This window comes from Tyto alba, unplaced genomic scaffold (genome assembly GCF_018691265.1).
Source record: "Tyto alba isolate M040663 unplaced genomic scaffold, T.alba_DEE_v4.0 Super-Scaffold_40, whole genome shotgun sequence".
In the NCBI taxonomy this organism is placed as follows: domain Eukaryota; kingdom Metazoa; phylum Chordata; class Aves; order Strigiformes; family Tytonidae; genus Tyto; species Tyto alba.
In genome coordinates, this window is record NW_024881316.1 from 5,343,798 (window position 1) to 5,357,631 (window position 13,834).

Here is a 13,834-nt window from a genome sequence, read left to right on the forward strand (position 1 = left end):
GGCAGGTACGCGGGTGGGGGGGGGTGTCCCCCCGCGATGCGCCCCCCCCGCCCCGCGGCGCCGGCAGGTCAGAGGGCGGACGCGGGGAGAGAGAGGGGAGGGGGGTGTGCCCGGGGCGCGGTGACGTCACCGTCCCCTCCACCAGTAGGAAGCCGGGCGCGGGGTGGCGGTGGCCAATGGGAAGCGAGGTGGGTCCGTGAGTGGCGTTAAGGGTGGGCTCGGCTGGTGGGCGGGGGAGGGGGGGGCGCGTCTGGGAGAGAAATGAAGTTGTGCTAAAAGGCTTTTAGCCATCAAGAAGTTATTAGGCATTTCTCAGCCGCAAATTAGGGATTCTTCATTAATACCAACCTCGCCCCCCCCCCCACCTCACCCCACCCTACCCCCCACCCCCCCCGTTCTGTGAGAGGGAGAGCCTGGGAGCCGATAAAGGGGATGGGGAGGCGGCAATGTCTGTCTGCCCATCGGTGTGAGGAGCAGTGACAGGCGCAAACTTTTCCCCGTGCCATTAATGAACCAATTAAAGAGTTGGGCTCCTCACCCCGGGAGAGCTCTCTGCAGGCTGCCGGGCTCAGGGACTCAAGGTAGGTAAAAAAAAAAAAAAAGAAGATCACAACCCACCAGAAGCTGCCAGCCTCAGCGAGCAGCCGCAGTGATGCGCGGGGCCAGGCTGCGGGTCGCTTCCCCCCGGTGGAAAATAAGGAAAAAAAAAAATCGGTTGGAAAAATGTTAATTTTTTTTTTTTTTTTTTTTTTTTTGAGGAGGAGGGGGGTAGTGGTGTCGATTCCGGCTTGGGGCAGGGCTGGGCACAGCGTGCCTCCCTGGGGTAGAGACCCCCCTACACACCCCCACACCCCCACACACCTTCCCCAACCCCAGCCGGGGAATGAGAACAGCCGAGACGAGGGGAAAATTTAAAAGATTAAAAAAAAAAAAAAAAAAAAAAAAAAAAAAAAGAAGGGGCATAAATTCTCCGGGATTGGAAAGGTTTGCGGTGCGCGGCGAGGTCTGGCCGCCAGCGCGGGGGAGCGCGGAGGGGCCGGCGCAGCCCGTCCCGCACCGAAATCGGCCGGTAACTCCTCCGGGGGGGGGGCCGGTTTCTGCCCGGGGTTCGTTCCGGCCATGCCGTGCACACCTGGGCTGGGGAGGGGGGGGAGAGAGCGGGGCAGGCTCTGCTACGGGCTCGCTAGATGCGAAAATATACTTTTTTTTTTTTTTTTTTTCTTCTCCTTTCTTTCCCCTCTGGTGGGAGAAAATACTGCACCCGCCGGAGGCTGGTTGTTGATTATTATTTCTCGCGGCTCCGCTGCGGCGTTGTGTACCGGCTCTCTCACCCCAGGACTGCTGTTGTCTTCACAGAGGCTCCCGGGAAGTCACCCAGCGCCCTGGGAGGCAGCCCACGGCCGCGAGTTTCGGGCCTCGGATTGACAGCGGATCACGGGAAGAAACGGGATTATTATGAGCCTCTTCCGAGGACCTATGCTGCCCGCCATGAGTAGGAAAAAAGGCCAGAAATACCTCATTTGGTTGCTGCGTGGTGCCGCAAGCTTCTAGCTTTTTTATTTTATTTTTCCTGCAGTTGCTTGGAGTCTCTGAGCTGCATTGGATAAATGCCTTTCCCATCCGATTGACTCTGCTTTTCAGAGAATTTTTTTTTTTTTTTTAAAGAACAACTGTCTGGTCTTCAGTACTTGTTTGCATTTTACGCAACTGAACGGTTTCTCAGAGTAATGGCTGCGCTCAGAATCACTGCCTGATGCTTCGGAGAGATGAATTGCCGCTGAAAGTTTCCCTTCCATCTTTGGATGAATCTCTGGAGTTTAAATTGTAGGAAGGAAGGGGGAAAAAAACACGATGAAAGAGAAGTCCAAAAATGCTGCCCGGACTAGACGGGAGAAAGAAAACAGTGAATTTTATGAACTGGCGAAATTACTACCCCTGCCCTCCGCTATCACCTCTCAGCTGGACAAAGCATCCATAATCAGACTCACCACCAGCTATTTAAAAATGAGGGTGGTTTTTCCAGAAGGTAGGTGGGAATGCCTATTCGCCTCTCTTTCCATTCCGATCCAGGTGTCGCTTGTCGCTTTTACTTAAAAAAAAAAAAAAAAAAAAAAAAAAGAAAGAGGTAAATGTCGTGGGGTGGAATGCTCGGAGGCAGGGTGCTCTCCACTGTCACTTTTCTCTGCCGTAAATACTTTCCCTTCAGCTCCTGTGACAGGTTTGGTTGGGGACTTACGGTGCTTTTGTCAACACTTGAAGGCACTGAGCTCTGCTGCGTGTCTAAAGCAAATACGGGTTTTCTTTTCCCCCAGTCTCCCAGTAAGATGTGCATCCCCCGCCAAGCACGTGCGCGGCGAAAGAGGGGACGATTCACCCCTATTTATAGCTATACTATGGGGGGAGTTAATATATGGGTAAATATTTACATAAGTCTATGCAAAGTCCTAAAGCCTTAGTTCAAGTATCGAGCAAAGGTGCGGTTTACAGGTACAGCACCCGCGTACACGCGTGCTCACACACACGCAGAGCCTAAATAAATAAGACCAGCACACCGGATCGCATCATGAATGTGATGCGTCTCGCTCTGAGGATCATTAGGGTGGTTTGAGGGCGTTAATCGACCTCGGAAATTTTTAACAGGCGTTTTGTACTCAGATTTATTCAACCCCCCTGCCCGCCCAGCCTCCGGGTCTGGGCCTGACTCTCCTCCACGGTCGGGCAACAGGAAACTTCACGTGGATTTCCCCGCAGCAGCCACAGTTCCGCCTGCCTAGCAAAAGCAGACCGAAGCGTCCTAAAGTATGTCTTGCTTTTGAGTAGAATTAGGCTTAAAAGCGACCGTCTTGGGGCTTCTAGATCGGCTGCCAAGAAAAACAAACAGCACAGAAAGTTAAGAGGGTCGGAATAAAGTTCTCCTGTGTTCTCACTCTATTGCTTTTATAAGATGTAGGGGGAAAAAAAAATTAAAAAAAAAAAATCACGAATCTTTTTTTAAAGCCAACTGGATTTGAGAAATAGTCTGCACAAAAGAAAAAGCATTAAGAGGTGCTTTTTTTCCCGACCTAATAACAAAATTCACTGCATCTTTTGTTGAAAAGTGTGTGTGCATAAAAAAGCAACGTAATACAGATATCTCCCTGTGGTTTTCTGTAGCTGTACCTCTAGTCGGTCGGTCTGTCTGTCTACTATGTTTTACAAATCAAGAATGAGTATACGGCCTGGTTTGGGTTTGATTTGGGTGGTGGATTTTTTTTTTTTTTTTTTTTTTAAGCCTGATTAAGTCTGTGAAGTACCGGTCCTAATTCTATTTTTTAAAAGTAAAGATGCGATCGGGCAGTCATTTGGACCGGGGGGGCATATGAACGTCGGCACGAACACGGTTATGTATGAATGCTTATACCTAAAGTCCACAGCAGTGATTTCTAATCCAGTGCATCTTTGCAGTAGTTTGTTTAGACAATGTGCCGTATCTCCGAGTCCCTAGGGACCAAAGAAGGGATAAATGAAAGCTATAACACCCTAAACTTTAAAATAATAATAATAATTCAAGTCTTCATCAAGCCACTTTCTTCTTCTATGGGATCTGTCTCCTCGAAGATCATTATTCGGGGCAGTCCTCCCTTTCAAAGGAAACCGAGTTGTCCTTTATACTGTCAGCGCGTACTTTATAAAAATAAAGCTATAGCAAACTCCGATGCCCGTGATGTTCCTAAAAGGATTATTAGCAATGATTTGTCAACTCCTGCGGTCTCAGTGGGCTACCTTTCTGCGTGATCCCGAGCAGGTCTCGTCAATTACTGGTGCCTATGTAGCGGGTTGTTTGATCAGAAGAAGCATATGGTGTTGCTTGTAGGCTGTGAGTAACCACGGGACGGGAAGAATAGCTGATCCCCGTCCCTCGGTGGCAGCGCAGGATGTTTGAATGCCCTGGGGAACCGCGCGGGGAAGCGCGCCGGGGCCGGGGCCCCGCCGCCCGTGGCAGATGCTGCGCGGAGCGCCGAGCCCGTGGGGGCGGCTGAGCCTCCGCGGCCTCATTAAAGGCAAACTGGAAATTAAAAAGAGAGGCAAGCGAGCAGGCACGTCAAGGGCTCGCCCCCTCCGAGGCGCGCTGCCGCGGGAGGCCCGGCGCCGAGACGGCGGCAGGTCCACGCGGGACCGTCGCGCCCCCCCCCCCCCCCCCCCCACTTCCCTCGGAGCCGCGCACCCCCGCGCAAGGCAGCGGGGCGGGGGGGTGTTTGGGGAGGGTGGGAGGGGGGGCACGGAGGCTTGGGCACAAAGGCCTCAAAGAGCGGGCCGCGGCGTGGCGTGGCGCGGCGCGGCACCGGGCGGTTTCTCGGCGGCCCCACGCGGGTTCTCTCTCTCTTTCTCCCACGTACTTCCGAGGAGGCGGGTGCGGGGTGAGCGGGGAGCGCGGCCAGGCCCGGCACCGAAGCGGCGGGTTATCCCTGCGCTCGCCGGCGCCGCGAGTAACCACGAGTGACTCGCCCACGAGCGGCCTCCCGGCGCTGCGCCCGTGTTTGGCCGTGCGGGAACCGAGCCCGGCGCCGGGTGATTTTCCCCGGGAGCCCGGGGGGCGGCAGGGGCTCCCGGTGGGGGTGCACCGGCACTTTCGGCTCCTCCGGCTGCAGCGAGAGGGTGCGGGGCGAGGGGGGGGGGGGGGGGGCGGGGGGGTTTGGCGAGGAAGAGGGGGGAGATCCTCGTCTCTCCCTGTGACCCCAGCCCGAAAAAGGAGTCATCGTTTCGCTGAGGAGGGAGGACAGGTAGCAACCAGGGAAATGACGCACCCAAAGGAAAAACCTTTCTGAGAGAAGGAGGCAGGGGAGGGATGGTGGATGAGTTTCATCGGGGGGGGGGGGGGGGTGTCCGTTTGCTCGTTTATCCCTGGGGAGGAAAGCGATACGAGCATCGGGACAGACCCGAGGAGTTGGCCAAAGGGCTGGAGGTGGGTAGCAGGAGGCTCGGGAGCGCGGCAAAGCGTCATGTCCTGCGTTGCAAGAGATCTTGGAGGAGTCAGGACAGAGAAGCGTTGCCTCCTCCGTGAAAGCGAGCTGCGCCCCCAGCGCAACCCGCACCCCACTCTCCCCGGCACAAGAGCGAATTTCCATCTGCCCGAGGAGCGCTTGCAGAGGGGCTGGTTGTAAATAGTCACGTACAGAGAGATCCAGGCTCCCCCACCGCCGCGCACACGCGGGGCCGGGGACAGGCGGGAACAATCGGTGCGCGTTTGTCTGCGTGTTTTTGCGTCTGAAAGGTTCCGAGAGGAGGTGGGTAGACTTCGGTCTCAGCCTGGAAACAAGAGGGTTTTCTGGGAGCAAAATGCCAGAAGAGTCACACGCAGAATAATCACGTACCGTTTCCGTCTCACCCCCAGAAATCTAAACGCGAATCGGTGGCACCGAATAAACTTGATAAACCGAGCAGAGATTTTCCAGCGAGCTCCCTCTCGTAATGGCTGTATAATTCTCACAAATTATGAAAACGCCTAGGTTGTTCTCTCTAGCCCTGATTTCACTTTACTGGGTCTCCAGCAGGTTAAAACTGTCAAGGGCAAAAAGTGTTCAGCGGCTTAGGTAGCTTGCATCATTTCAGTGCTAAAATTTTTCTGCCTCAGGAGCAGAAAGCCTATAAGACATATAGTAGTTTTCGGTGATTGGACAGCTTTTGGAAAGGCTGAAGACCTACTAAATAGCTGAGGACAGTGAGGAAGATTTTTTTAAGCGCAGAACTTCCTAATAAACTCACTCGTGAGTTAACGTTCATTAAAAAAAAAAAAAAAAAAAATAATAAAAAACCAACACAACAAATAAACAAGCAAAAAAAAACCAACAACCCAAAAACAGACAAAATAAAAACCCACACCAAACCATAGAATTGAAATTTAGCATGAAACAGTTAATGAGAAGTAATGTAGCCTCAAAAAATATGTGGAAAAATCTCCGGCATGTCGAAGGACTAAAAGAGTTTTCCATCAAAAAAGATCTGCTAGCTATGACTAGTGGGGTAATTCTTCATTGATCCTCACCAGTATCCAAAAGTGAACGGAGAAAAGAAAAAAAAAAAAAAAAAAAAAAAAAAAAACAAACCCAAAACAAAACCAAACCACAAAAAACAGAACAACCAACCAACAACAACAGAAAAGCAATAAGTAGATTTTTGTTTGTTTTTGTTTGGGTTTTTTGTTTTTCTTTCTTAGTTAGGAATATTTTAAGGGTCCCATTCTCCTTATTCGAACAGAGAGGGAAAAGGAAGGTTTGCCGTCTCTGACCTAGTGGGGATGGATCGTTTCGGTGCGGAGAGGCGTTTGATTTTCGAGACAAAAGCAGAGGCTCCGTTTACATAAACTTTCGCCGAATCAGGATGGTTAACATTTCAATATTGAAACCCTTAACCTTGTTTTATTTTAAAGGGGGAAGAGATCAGCAGAAAGAAAAAAAAAATCCGTTTCCCACGTGGATAGGTGATTTAATGCTGTTTTTCTTACTGCTAAGGGAAATGATTGAGCATTAGGTTTCAGTGTTTATTTTCTTACAGAAGTTTTTCTCATTTAAGCTGCAGTTTACTCTCCACGCTGCCTCTCTGTTTAATTCCAGTTTTGATGTGAACTTAAAATACGAAGTGCAGAACTGAACTACTAGCATGATCGTTGAAAAAAAAAAAAAAAAAAAAAAAAGCAGCTTTATGTGTTGGAAATAATGCTAAGTGAGATGAGTGGATAAAATCGTATTTTCTTTAGAAACACTCTCTCACTTCTTAGAAACATACGACCGTTTTAATGTTGGAGGATATTTTTCAACTTGCGTATAAATAGTGTGTGTTCTCAAGTGCGTTGGTGCAAAACCTTCTCTCCTTAAATTCTTCGAAATAAGGGCTATTTGAATCTGCATCTTCTGTAGAGGCGAAAAAGTAGTTGGCCCTCGGAAATGTTCCTGTTTTTTGTTTTTTGTTTTTTTTTTTTCCCCTCCCTCTCTCCCGTTTGGGCATGGTTCCGTTTGTTTGCATTTCAGAGCGCAATTCCATTACCCTGTGTGTGCCAAAATGTTGGTATTTCTTTCTAGAGTGATGCAGTCTCGGCATTATTTCCATTACCGTTTTCTTAATAGCGTTGTTTCTTTAGTCAACAGGACTTTTCCTCCCTCTTATTACTATTTTTATAAAGAAAGAGGGATGCTAACTTATATCTGCTTCAGTTGAACACATGTGATTTACCGAGATAATAAATCTTTACAAAACCTTGCTAATGGCCTCCGCAGGCAGTTGGAAATGAGCAGCATTTTTTTTTTTTTTTTTTTTTTAACATAGCTTATTCCATTTCACCTGAACCCTCCGACGGCGACCCACTCCTTGACAGGAGCCTCATTTGGCCGAGATTTTGAGTTATCATTAACCACTGCCTGTTAAATTGACTGAGAAATCAGCCCTGCCGGGGCGTTAGGAGATGGCAAAACGGAGGGCGGGCGGCAGACTGTTTAATTAAATGGTTAATCGAATCAAGCTAATTTCTCGATACGACATCCAGTTGCCTTTTCCCTTGCCGGTGGTTAGAACGGACGGCTCCTGTCCCCGCGGCTCCCGGCGCTGTTATTTGCCGTTTTCGCTGGGCAGCGGGGGAAAACCACCGCTTTGGAGATGGGGACCGAGCCGTCCTGCCTCCCCCTCCCCGACCAACCCCCCGTGCCCCGCTTCTCCCCAGAGCGGCTGCAGGGAGGGATGCGAGGCACCGGGGAGCGACGGGGAGGTCGGAGAGCCGCCGCTTTACCCGGCTGCACCGGGGGGTTGGAGTGTCCGTGTCCGTGTCCTCGCTCGTGTCCGTGCCCGCCGTAAAAACTTGGCCGAGCGGCTTCGCCCGGCAGGTTGCACGAAGCCGGTTTGGGAGAGGGGGCCCGGGTCGCCCCTCCTCGGCCTGCCCAGCGCCGCGGGAGGGTTTGGGGGGGGGGGGGGGGGTGTGCTGCTGCCGGGGCCCGGGCCGCCTCGGTGCCGCCGGGGAAGGGGGGAACCCCGGGGCGGAGGCGGCGGGGGGGGTCCCGCACCCCTCGGCCTCCGCGGGGTCAGCATCCCCCCCCTCAGCGGCGCGGGCCGCGGGCGGGGCGAGCCGCCTCCCCTCCAGGTTTAAGAAGCGGGAGGAACGGCTGGTAAAAAAGGGCAAAAGAAACGCAGCGGAACAAAAGCGAGCGGGGACGGGCCCCGGAGAGCGGCGGCGGAGGGGAGAGCCCGGCAGCGGGGCGGCGGGGGCCGCTGCCCGGGGAGGGAGTTTTAAGAAGCGCCTGGAAGCGAAACGCGCGGTGGAGCTCCTCGGGCCCGGTTTAAGCAAAGAGTCCCTTGACTTTAAGCAAGAGTCCGGGCGAGCCCCCGGCGCCTCTCCCTCTTCTCACGGTCAGCAACCGGAGAAAAAACCCTCTCTCTGCCTACGGGGCCGTCTCTGAGCGAGCATCTACCCGGCGTCCACGGTTTCCGTGGGCTTCGCATCCCTACCCTTGCCCGTGGGCCTCTCCGCATGGTGAGGCGCGGTGCGGCCAGGCAGGGCGCGGGGGCAAGTCCCCGGGGGGGGGTGGGGGTCCCTCGGGGCTCACAAACACCTCGCACCCCCCCCCGGAGGTAGCCGCCCCTCAAAGCCTGCCCCCCCCCCCCCCCCCCCCAAAAAAAAAAAAAAAAAGAAGCGAATCTGGAGCTCAGGCTGGGCTCTCCACTAAGGGATTTTTAAACGGGGACGTCAAATCGCCCGCTCTGCCGTTGTTTTCGCGACCGTGAATCCGGATTGCGCTGGGATTTCATGACGGGTAGTCCGTTGGGGAAATCGTAGTACACCTCTTTTAAAAGCCGGCAAATCAACACAAAGTAGATAAGGGCTTGCATCTTCTGGCCACCCCACCCCCACCGTCCACCCCCCGCCCCCCCTTTGCTATTGCCAGACAAAGGAGGGGGTCGAGGTGGGTTCTGCGCTGCAGATGCTCACGGAGGGACAAGTAACCCGGAGATCAACCAGGGCCAAGGAGCTGCCCAGGCCTCCTGGAGTCTCATTTCCCTGCGCCTGCCTTCCTCCGTCTTTGCCTAGATCGAATTAGAAATGATGGAGGAATCTCTTCCCCCTTCCGTGGGACAGAGGAGCGTCTTGCGACAATATCGCCACTGGGTAGGGACGATATCCACCCAACCCCTCCATTGGCTGCCGGCATCAAGGCTTGCATCAATCAAAAGATGAGGGGAAGGACAGGGCCACCGCAGCCCAGCGCTGGCTGTGGGCCTGGCGTGGGGGGCACAGGCTGCCGTGGGGACCGGCTTGCCGAGTGCCGGGGGGGTGGGCACGGCCGGGGAGAAGGCATTTCCCATGGACTCGCCGGTGTAGCTACCCCACGAAACCGTTGGAGACGCTTTTTGATGTGGAAAGCGCAGTGGTTTTCCATTGGGAAGTGCTGGGCCAACCGATGAGTCGGAACGCTCCTCGCTCCTCGCAGGATCCGCACAGTCTCGACGCACGCTGATAGATGACGAGGCAGCGGACACTTTCTTGTGGCCCAAATTGTTTATCTTCCCTGGGAAACAAAAAAAAAAAAAAAAAAAAAAAAAAACAAAAAAAAACAACCACACAAACAAACAAATAATAATAAAAAAAAAATCCTCGCGTGTAGGAGATTGTTAGATAGGAGCCTATAATCTATATTTTGTCAAGAGTATCAAATCCATTCCGAAAGAAAAGCTCGATGCGTTTATTTTTGCTGCTTGAATAACACAGCTGGATGATGCCTTGAGCTTATGCTAGACGGTTGCTCATCATTCATTCGCCAAGAACTGGCCTAAATGGTGCCTGTGGGATTAGGTCAATTTTAGTGGATCTACTTCGCCTCATTTGGTTACTAATTGGTTTCTTGTTTTATAAATCGAAATCTCATTTTCAGGAAATTACAAAACCCATGCAGCCAGTCCATTGAGGTAATCCGTGGGTCGGGGGTATTTAAATGGAAATGGTTCTACAAGGCATCAAGTATTAAGCAACAGTAAAACTTCGCCTCTGTTTCCAGATGAAATGTGAGCTCGCTCGCTCCTTAGATCCATAATAGATACATCCCTTCTAAGGCTACTTATGTAAATATGGTAAACCAGACCTTGGTGGGGGAGGGGGCGCAGGGAAGAAAACAAATTTTATCTGCTAAGGTTAATGTGGCATATCTTGGAAATCTTCCAAAATAGATTATGTTTTGCTTTGTCTTCGGCCACTTTAGCTGGGAAAATCCTTTGCCTAAAAACGATTTAGTTATCCTTCCCCTCACAAAGCTGCTTGTTTCTATTCCAAACCTATTATGCTGTTGGCTCTCCAAATTACAAGAGAATCTTTAGATCTTGTTTCCAAGCGTAATCCTGAAGCAAAAGGGAGAGCTGATTTCCTTGTTTTGTTTTAAATAGACAATCAAAGGATTTGCAGAATTTGCTGCGGTAGGTCAAGTGCAAGAAATCACAGTTTGCCCCCTCGATAAAAGGAAATTGGAAGTTAAAGAGAATATATGGAGGGGCGGGAGGGAGGGGGAAATAAAAAGGAATATTAATGGAGAGGTTTTCTCGTATAATCTTTAAAAAACAGTATTTAAGGGGTACCGGGAAAGCCCCGTCGATTTGGAAGAGGCTGGGCTTGGCAATGAATAGAAATAGTCTCCAACTTGAAAGTGCTGAAACATCTGGGAAGTACAAAGAATGGTCTCATGTGATAGGATTTCAAAAAGCCGGTTCAGGTAGACAAGCGAAAACGTTTAATTATAAACCACCACCAGACACAGCCCAGCAACGCGGGGTTTCCACCTGAAACACAGCGAGGAGTTCAGCGCCCCGTGAAGAGCCGCCTTCCCCGGGGGGGGGGGGGGGGGGGGTGAACTTGCAATGCCCATGAGCTGTTCATTAACCCGCCGGCGTCGGGTTATTTTCCCTTTTAGAAGAAGAAGAACTAGAGCCGTAAACTTCCATTAATAAGCAACTTAAATCATAGGCGGGGAGAGCGGATTTAGTGCCGACTCCAGAAACCTGCCATTCAGATTTCCCTCCGGGTGGGGGGACGTCGCAAGGAGCCGCCTTGGCCGCCTCTGCTCTAACGGGCCGTCCTGGCTCCACGGCAGAGAAACCTCGGAGGAGCTCGGGAAAAAAAAAAAAAAAAAAAAAAAAAAAGCGCAGCGGGTTTTTCTCTCTTTCCCGGGAAGCTGTGCAAGATTTGCCAGCTCCTTGCTGATTTCGAGGGGCGGAGGTGACCCTCCGTCCTGGCGGGTGGCTCCCCGGGGAAGGGCGGGGGGGGGGGGGGGGCGCAGAGGTGCCTGCGGAGCCCCCGGTACATCCCCGCCGTGGGACACCCGCTCCGGAGGGCCCAGGGAGGAGTGAAGCTCGGGGACTCCGGAAAAAAAAAGTCACTGGGTCCCCGTTAATTGGCGTGGAGGAATTAATGGGAACTAGCCTGTTTCTGGCTGGCACCCTTGGTGCACGCGGGGGGCTGCGGGATGGGGGCCAGGCCGGAGGGGTGTCCCTGCCTTTTTAGGGCTGTGAAGTTAAGGAGAAAGGAGAGAAGTGTAGGAGCAGTGAAGAGATAAATTGACGTGAAGAGGTGGACGAGGAAGGGGGGAGAGAAGAGGAGGGGCGCATCGCTCCGGCGCTTCGGAGGCGGGGGGGGGGGTGGGGTGGGGGGGGCGAGGGCCGCCGTGGGATGCCCCGTTCGAACAGCGTGGAGGAAATCGTTAGCTTTGTTTAGACCCGCAAACACCCAGGTGAAGGCAGTCAATAGCGAGGGATGCCCGCGGCTGCCTGCTGTCGCCACCTCGCCTGTTTGCCTCGAAATAGCCGGAAAACGGGGTCTTGCCTTCCCCGAGCCCTCCCGGCGGGAGGGACACCCCGCCGGCTCGGGTCTCGCCTCCCCCGGGCGATCCGCACCCCCAGCATCAATCGGGATTCGTATTTTTTAACTCCCTTTTACTTTATCACAGTGGCCGTGCGTGTCAGGCTGAGCCTTATTTCATGGCATAAGCGTAAAAGGTTTTAACTGCCCCGTTTAAAATATTTCAGCAGCAACATTGTGAAAAGGCATCGCCCATAAAGAGTTTTACTCCGGTGGAGTAGTTGCCATCTGGCTTTTATTTCTCCTCACTTTGCATAGGAGAAAACAAGCGGCGTCTGAAACATTAGACAGGTCTGGCGAGATTAATTTCTGGAGGGGGCTGTTTGGAGACAGGATCGTCCCTCCCTGCAGAGAGACCCATCCCGCCCGCCCGAGCAGCGGGGAGGAGGGATGGTGGGGAGGGAGGTGAAGCCCGGAGTCCCGGCTTCGTGGGGCAGGGGGGAGGGCGAGCCGTGCCGTCGGCCTGTGACTTGCGTGGGCCGCCCCGCAGCGCCTTGCCGCAGCCGTGAAACTGCGCTCGGCTTAGCGACAGGTAGTTCGCTCGTCGTGGGTTTGAGTGGGGATCACTGAAAGGGAAAGCGTTTTCACACGGGGCTCGGGGGGAGGGCTGGATGAGTCGCATCTGGTCGCTCCTCTTTCCCTCCCCAAATAAGTAATTACAAACCTTCCAGGTGAGGGGACGGTGGCCCCCACGACAGAAAGAGGCAGGAGGTCACAGATCAAACTGGAGAGTGATCTTTGGCGAGCAGAGGGTCTAAACCCATCCTTGTCCCTTCCCATCCCAAACCTGCTGGCTAATGCCCCGGCAGGTTGTGGCCGAGCTCTGCCTTCTGCGGGGGGGGTGGGGGTGGGCGGGGGGGGATGGGGACGGGGACGGGACGGGGACAAGACCCACGACCCCGCCACGGGCAGAGTCCAGGGGCTGGCAGGACCGATCCACAGCGCGGGCCTGGCCTCCACCAAGAGGTTTCTCTTCCCAGACACCGTCGTGCCACGTTAACCGCATCCTTCACTCCACATCAAAGGCTTCCCCCAGCACACCTCCTTCTTTCATTTTAAATCGCTCTCAGTGTTGTCCAGGATCCCTTCGGTGACGTTAGGAGGAAACGGCTTTCCCTGAAGTTCAAGGAGCCAGCTCCCACCAGCCGAAGGCAGCACTAAAAAGCCCTTTTATCTGGCATGCTAATTCAACTGAGGTTTTAGGAATGAATTTCACCATTAACTCAAAGTAGGTATTTTGGTATTTTTCTCTCATGAGAGTTAGGTCTTTAAAAAAAAAAAAAAAAAATCCACAGAAGAGGCTCCTCTGTGCAACGAAATTACATCTAGATTCCCAAAGATTATATGTACATGGGCGACTACAAGCAAAATATTAAAAAATAAATGTTCCTCTCCGTCAGGCCATCACGAGTCAATTTTTCATCTCCTCACCTTACTTTTTTTTGTGTGTCTTAAATAAACAGGACTTGGAGAAGCCTGGGGCCACTCTAGCCGAACCAGCCCGCTGGATAATGTTGGACGGGAACTGGGATCCCATCTTTTGCAGGTACTAGTCTGGAAACGCCAGCCATATGGTATTAATGATTAAAGAAGTCATTCCCTCTTCTGAGCTTTTAATTGCCACCTTGATTAATTTTTAACTGTTCCCGTGTTTAATAAAAAGGGGGGCGGGAGGGGAACAACTTCAGAAAGACGAGCCGTGGGGGTGGAATGTCGCGCGTTGTAACGGGGGCTGTGGTTTGGTCCCTCCGGGTCCTTTGCCCCGGCATCGCCCACCGCAGGGTGCGCAGCGAAGGATTCACGCTGTGTGCCGGGATGCAGGAGCATGGTGGCGTTTTCCCAAATTCTTTACAAGGGGACAAGTCCCGTCGATGTGCTGAAGCTCAGGGTGGGTGGTGTAGAGAGAGGGGGAGGTTCTAGGGACACGTTGGGGAAGGCTCTCCTGGACGAAAGGGCTCAGCAGACACAGAAATT

At 52.8% G+C, this 13,834-nt stretch overlaps 1 protein-coding gene across 2 annotated transcripts in view; it reads left to right on the top strand.

Moving 5' to 3' along the window:
- The first annotated feature begins 506 nt into the window (after positions 1–506).
- SIM1 (SIM bHLH transcription factor 1) overlaps positions 507–13,834 on the top strand; it is a 49,475-nt gene continuing 36,147 nt past the window's right edge. The window contains exons 1-3 of one of the 2 annotated variants that reach the window (XM_042803288.1): positions 507–581; positions 1,357–2,026; positions 13,324–13,406. In XM_042803288.1, the coding sequence (XP_042659222.1) occupies positions 1,852–2,026; positions 13,324–13,406 (258 nt within the window). In that variant the 5' untranslated portion in view covers positions 507–581; positions 1,357–1,851. Of the gene's footprint in view, positions 582–1,354; positions 2,027–13,323; positions 13,407–13,834 lie in introns of those variants that run through there. The other variant, XM_042803289.1, reaches the window with a different exon arrangement.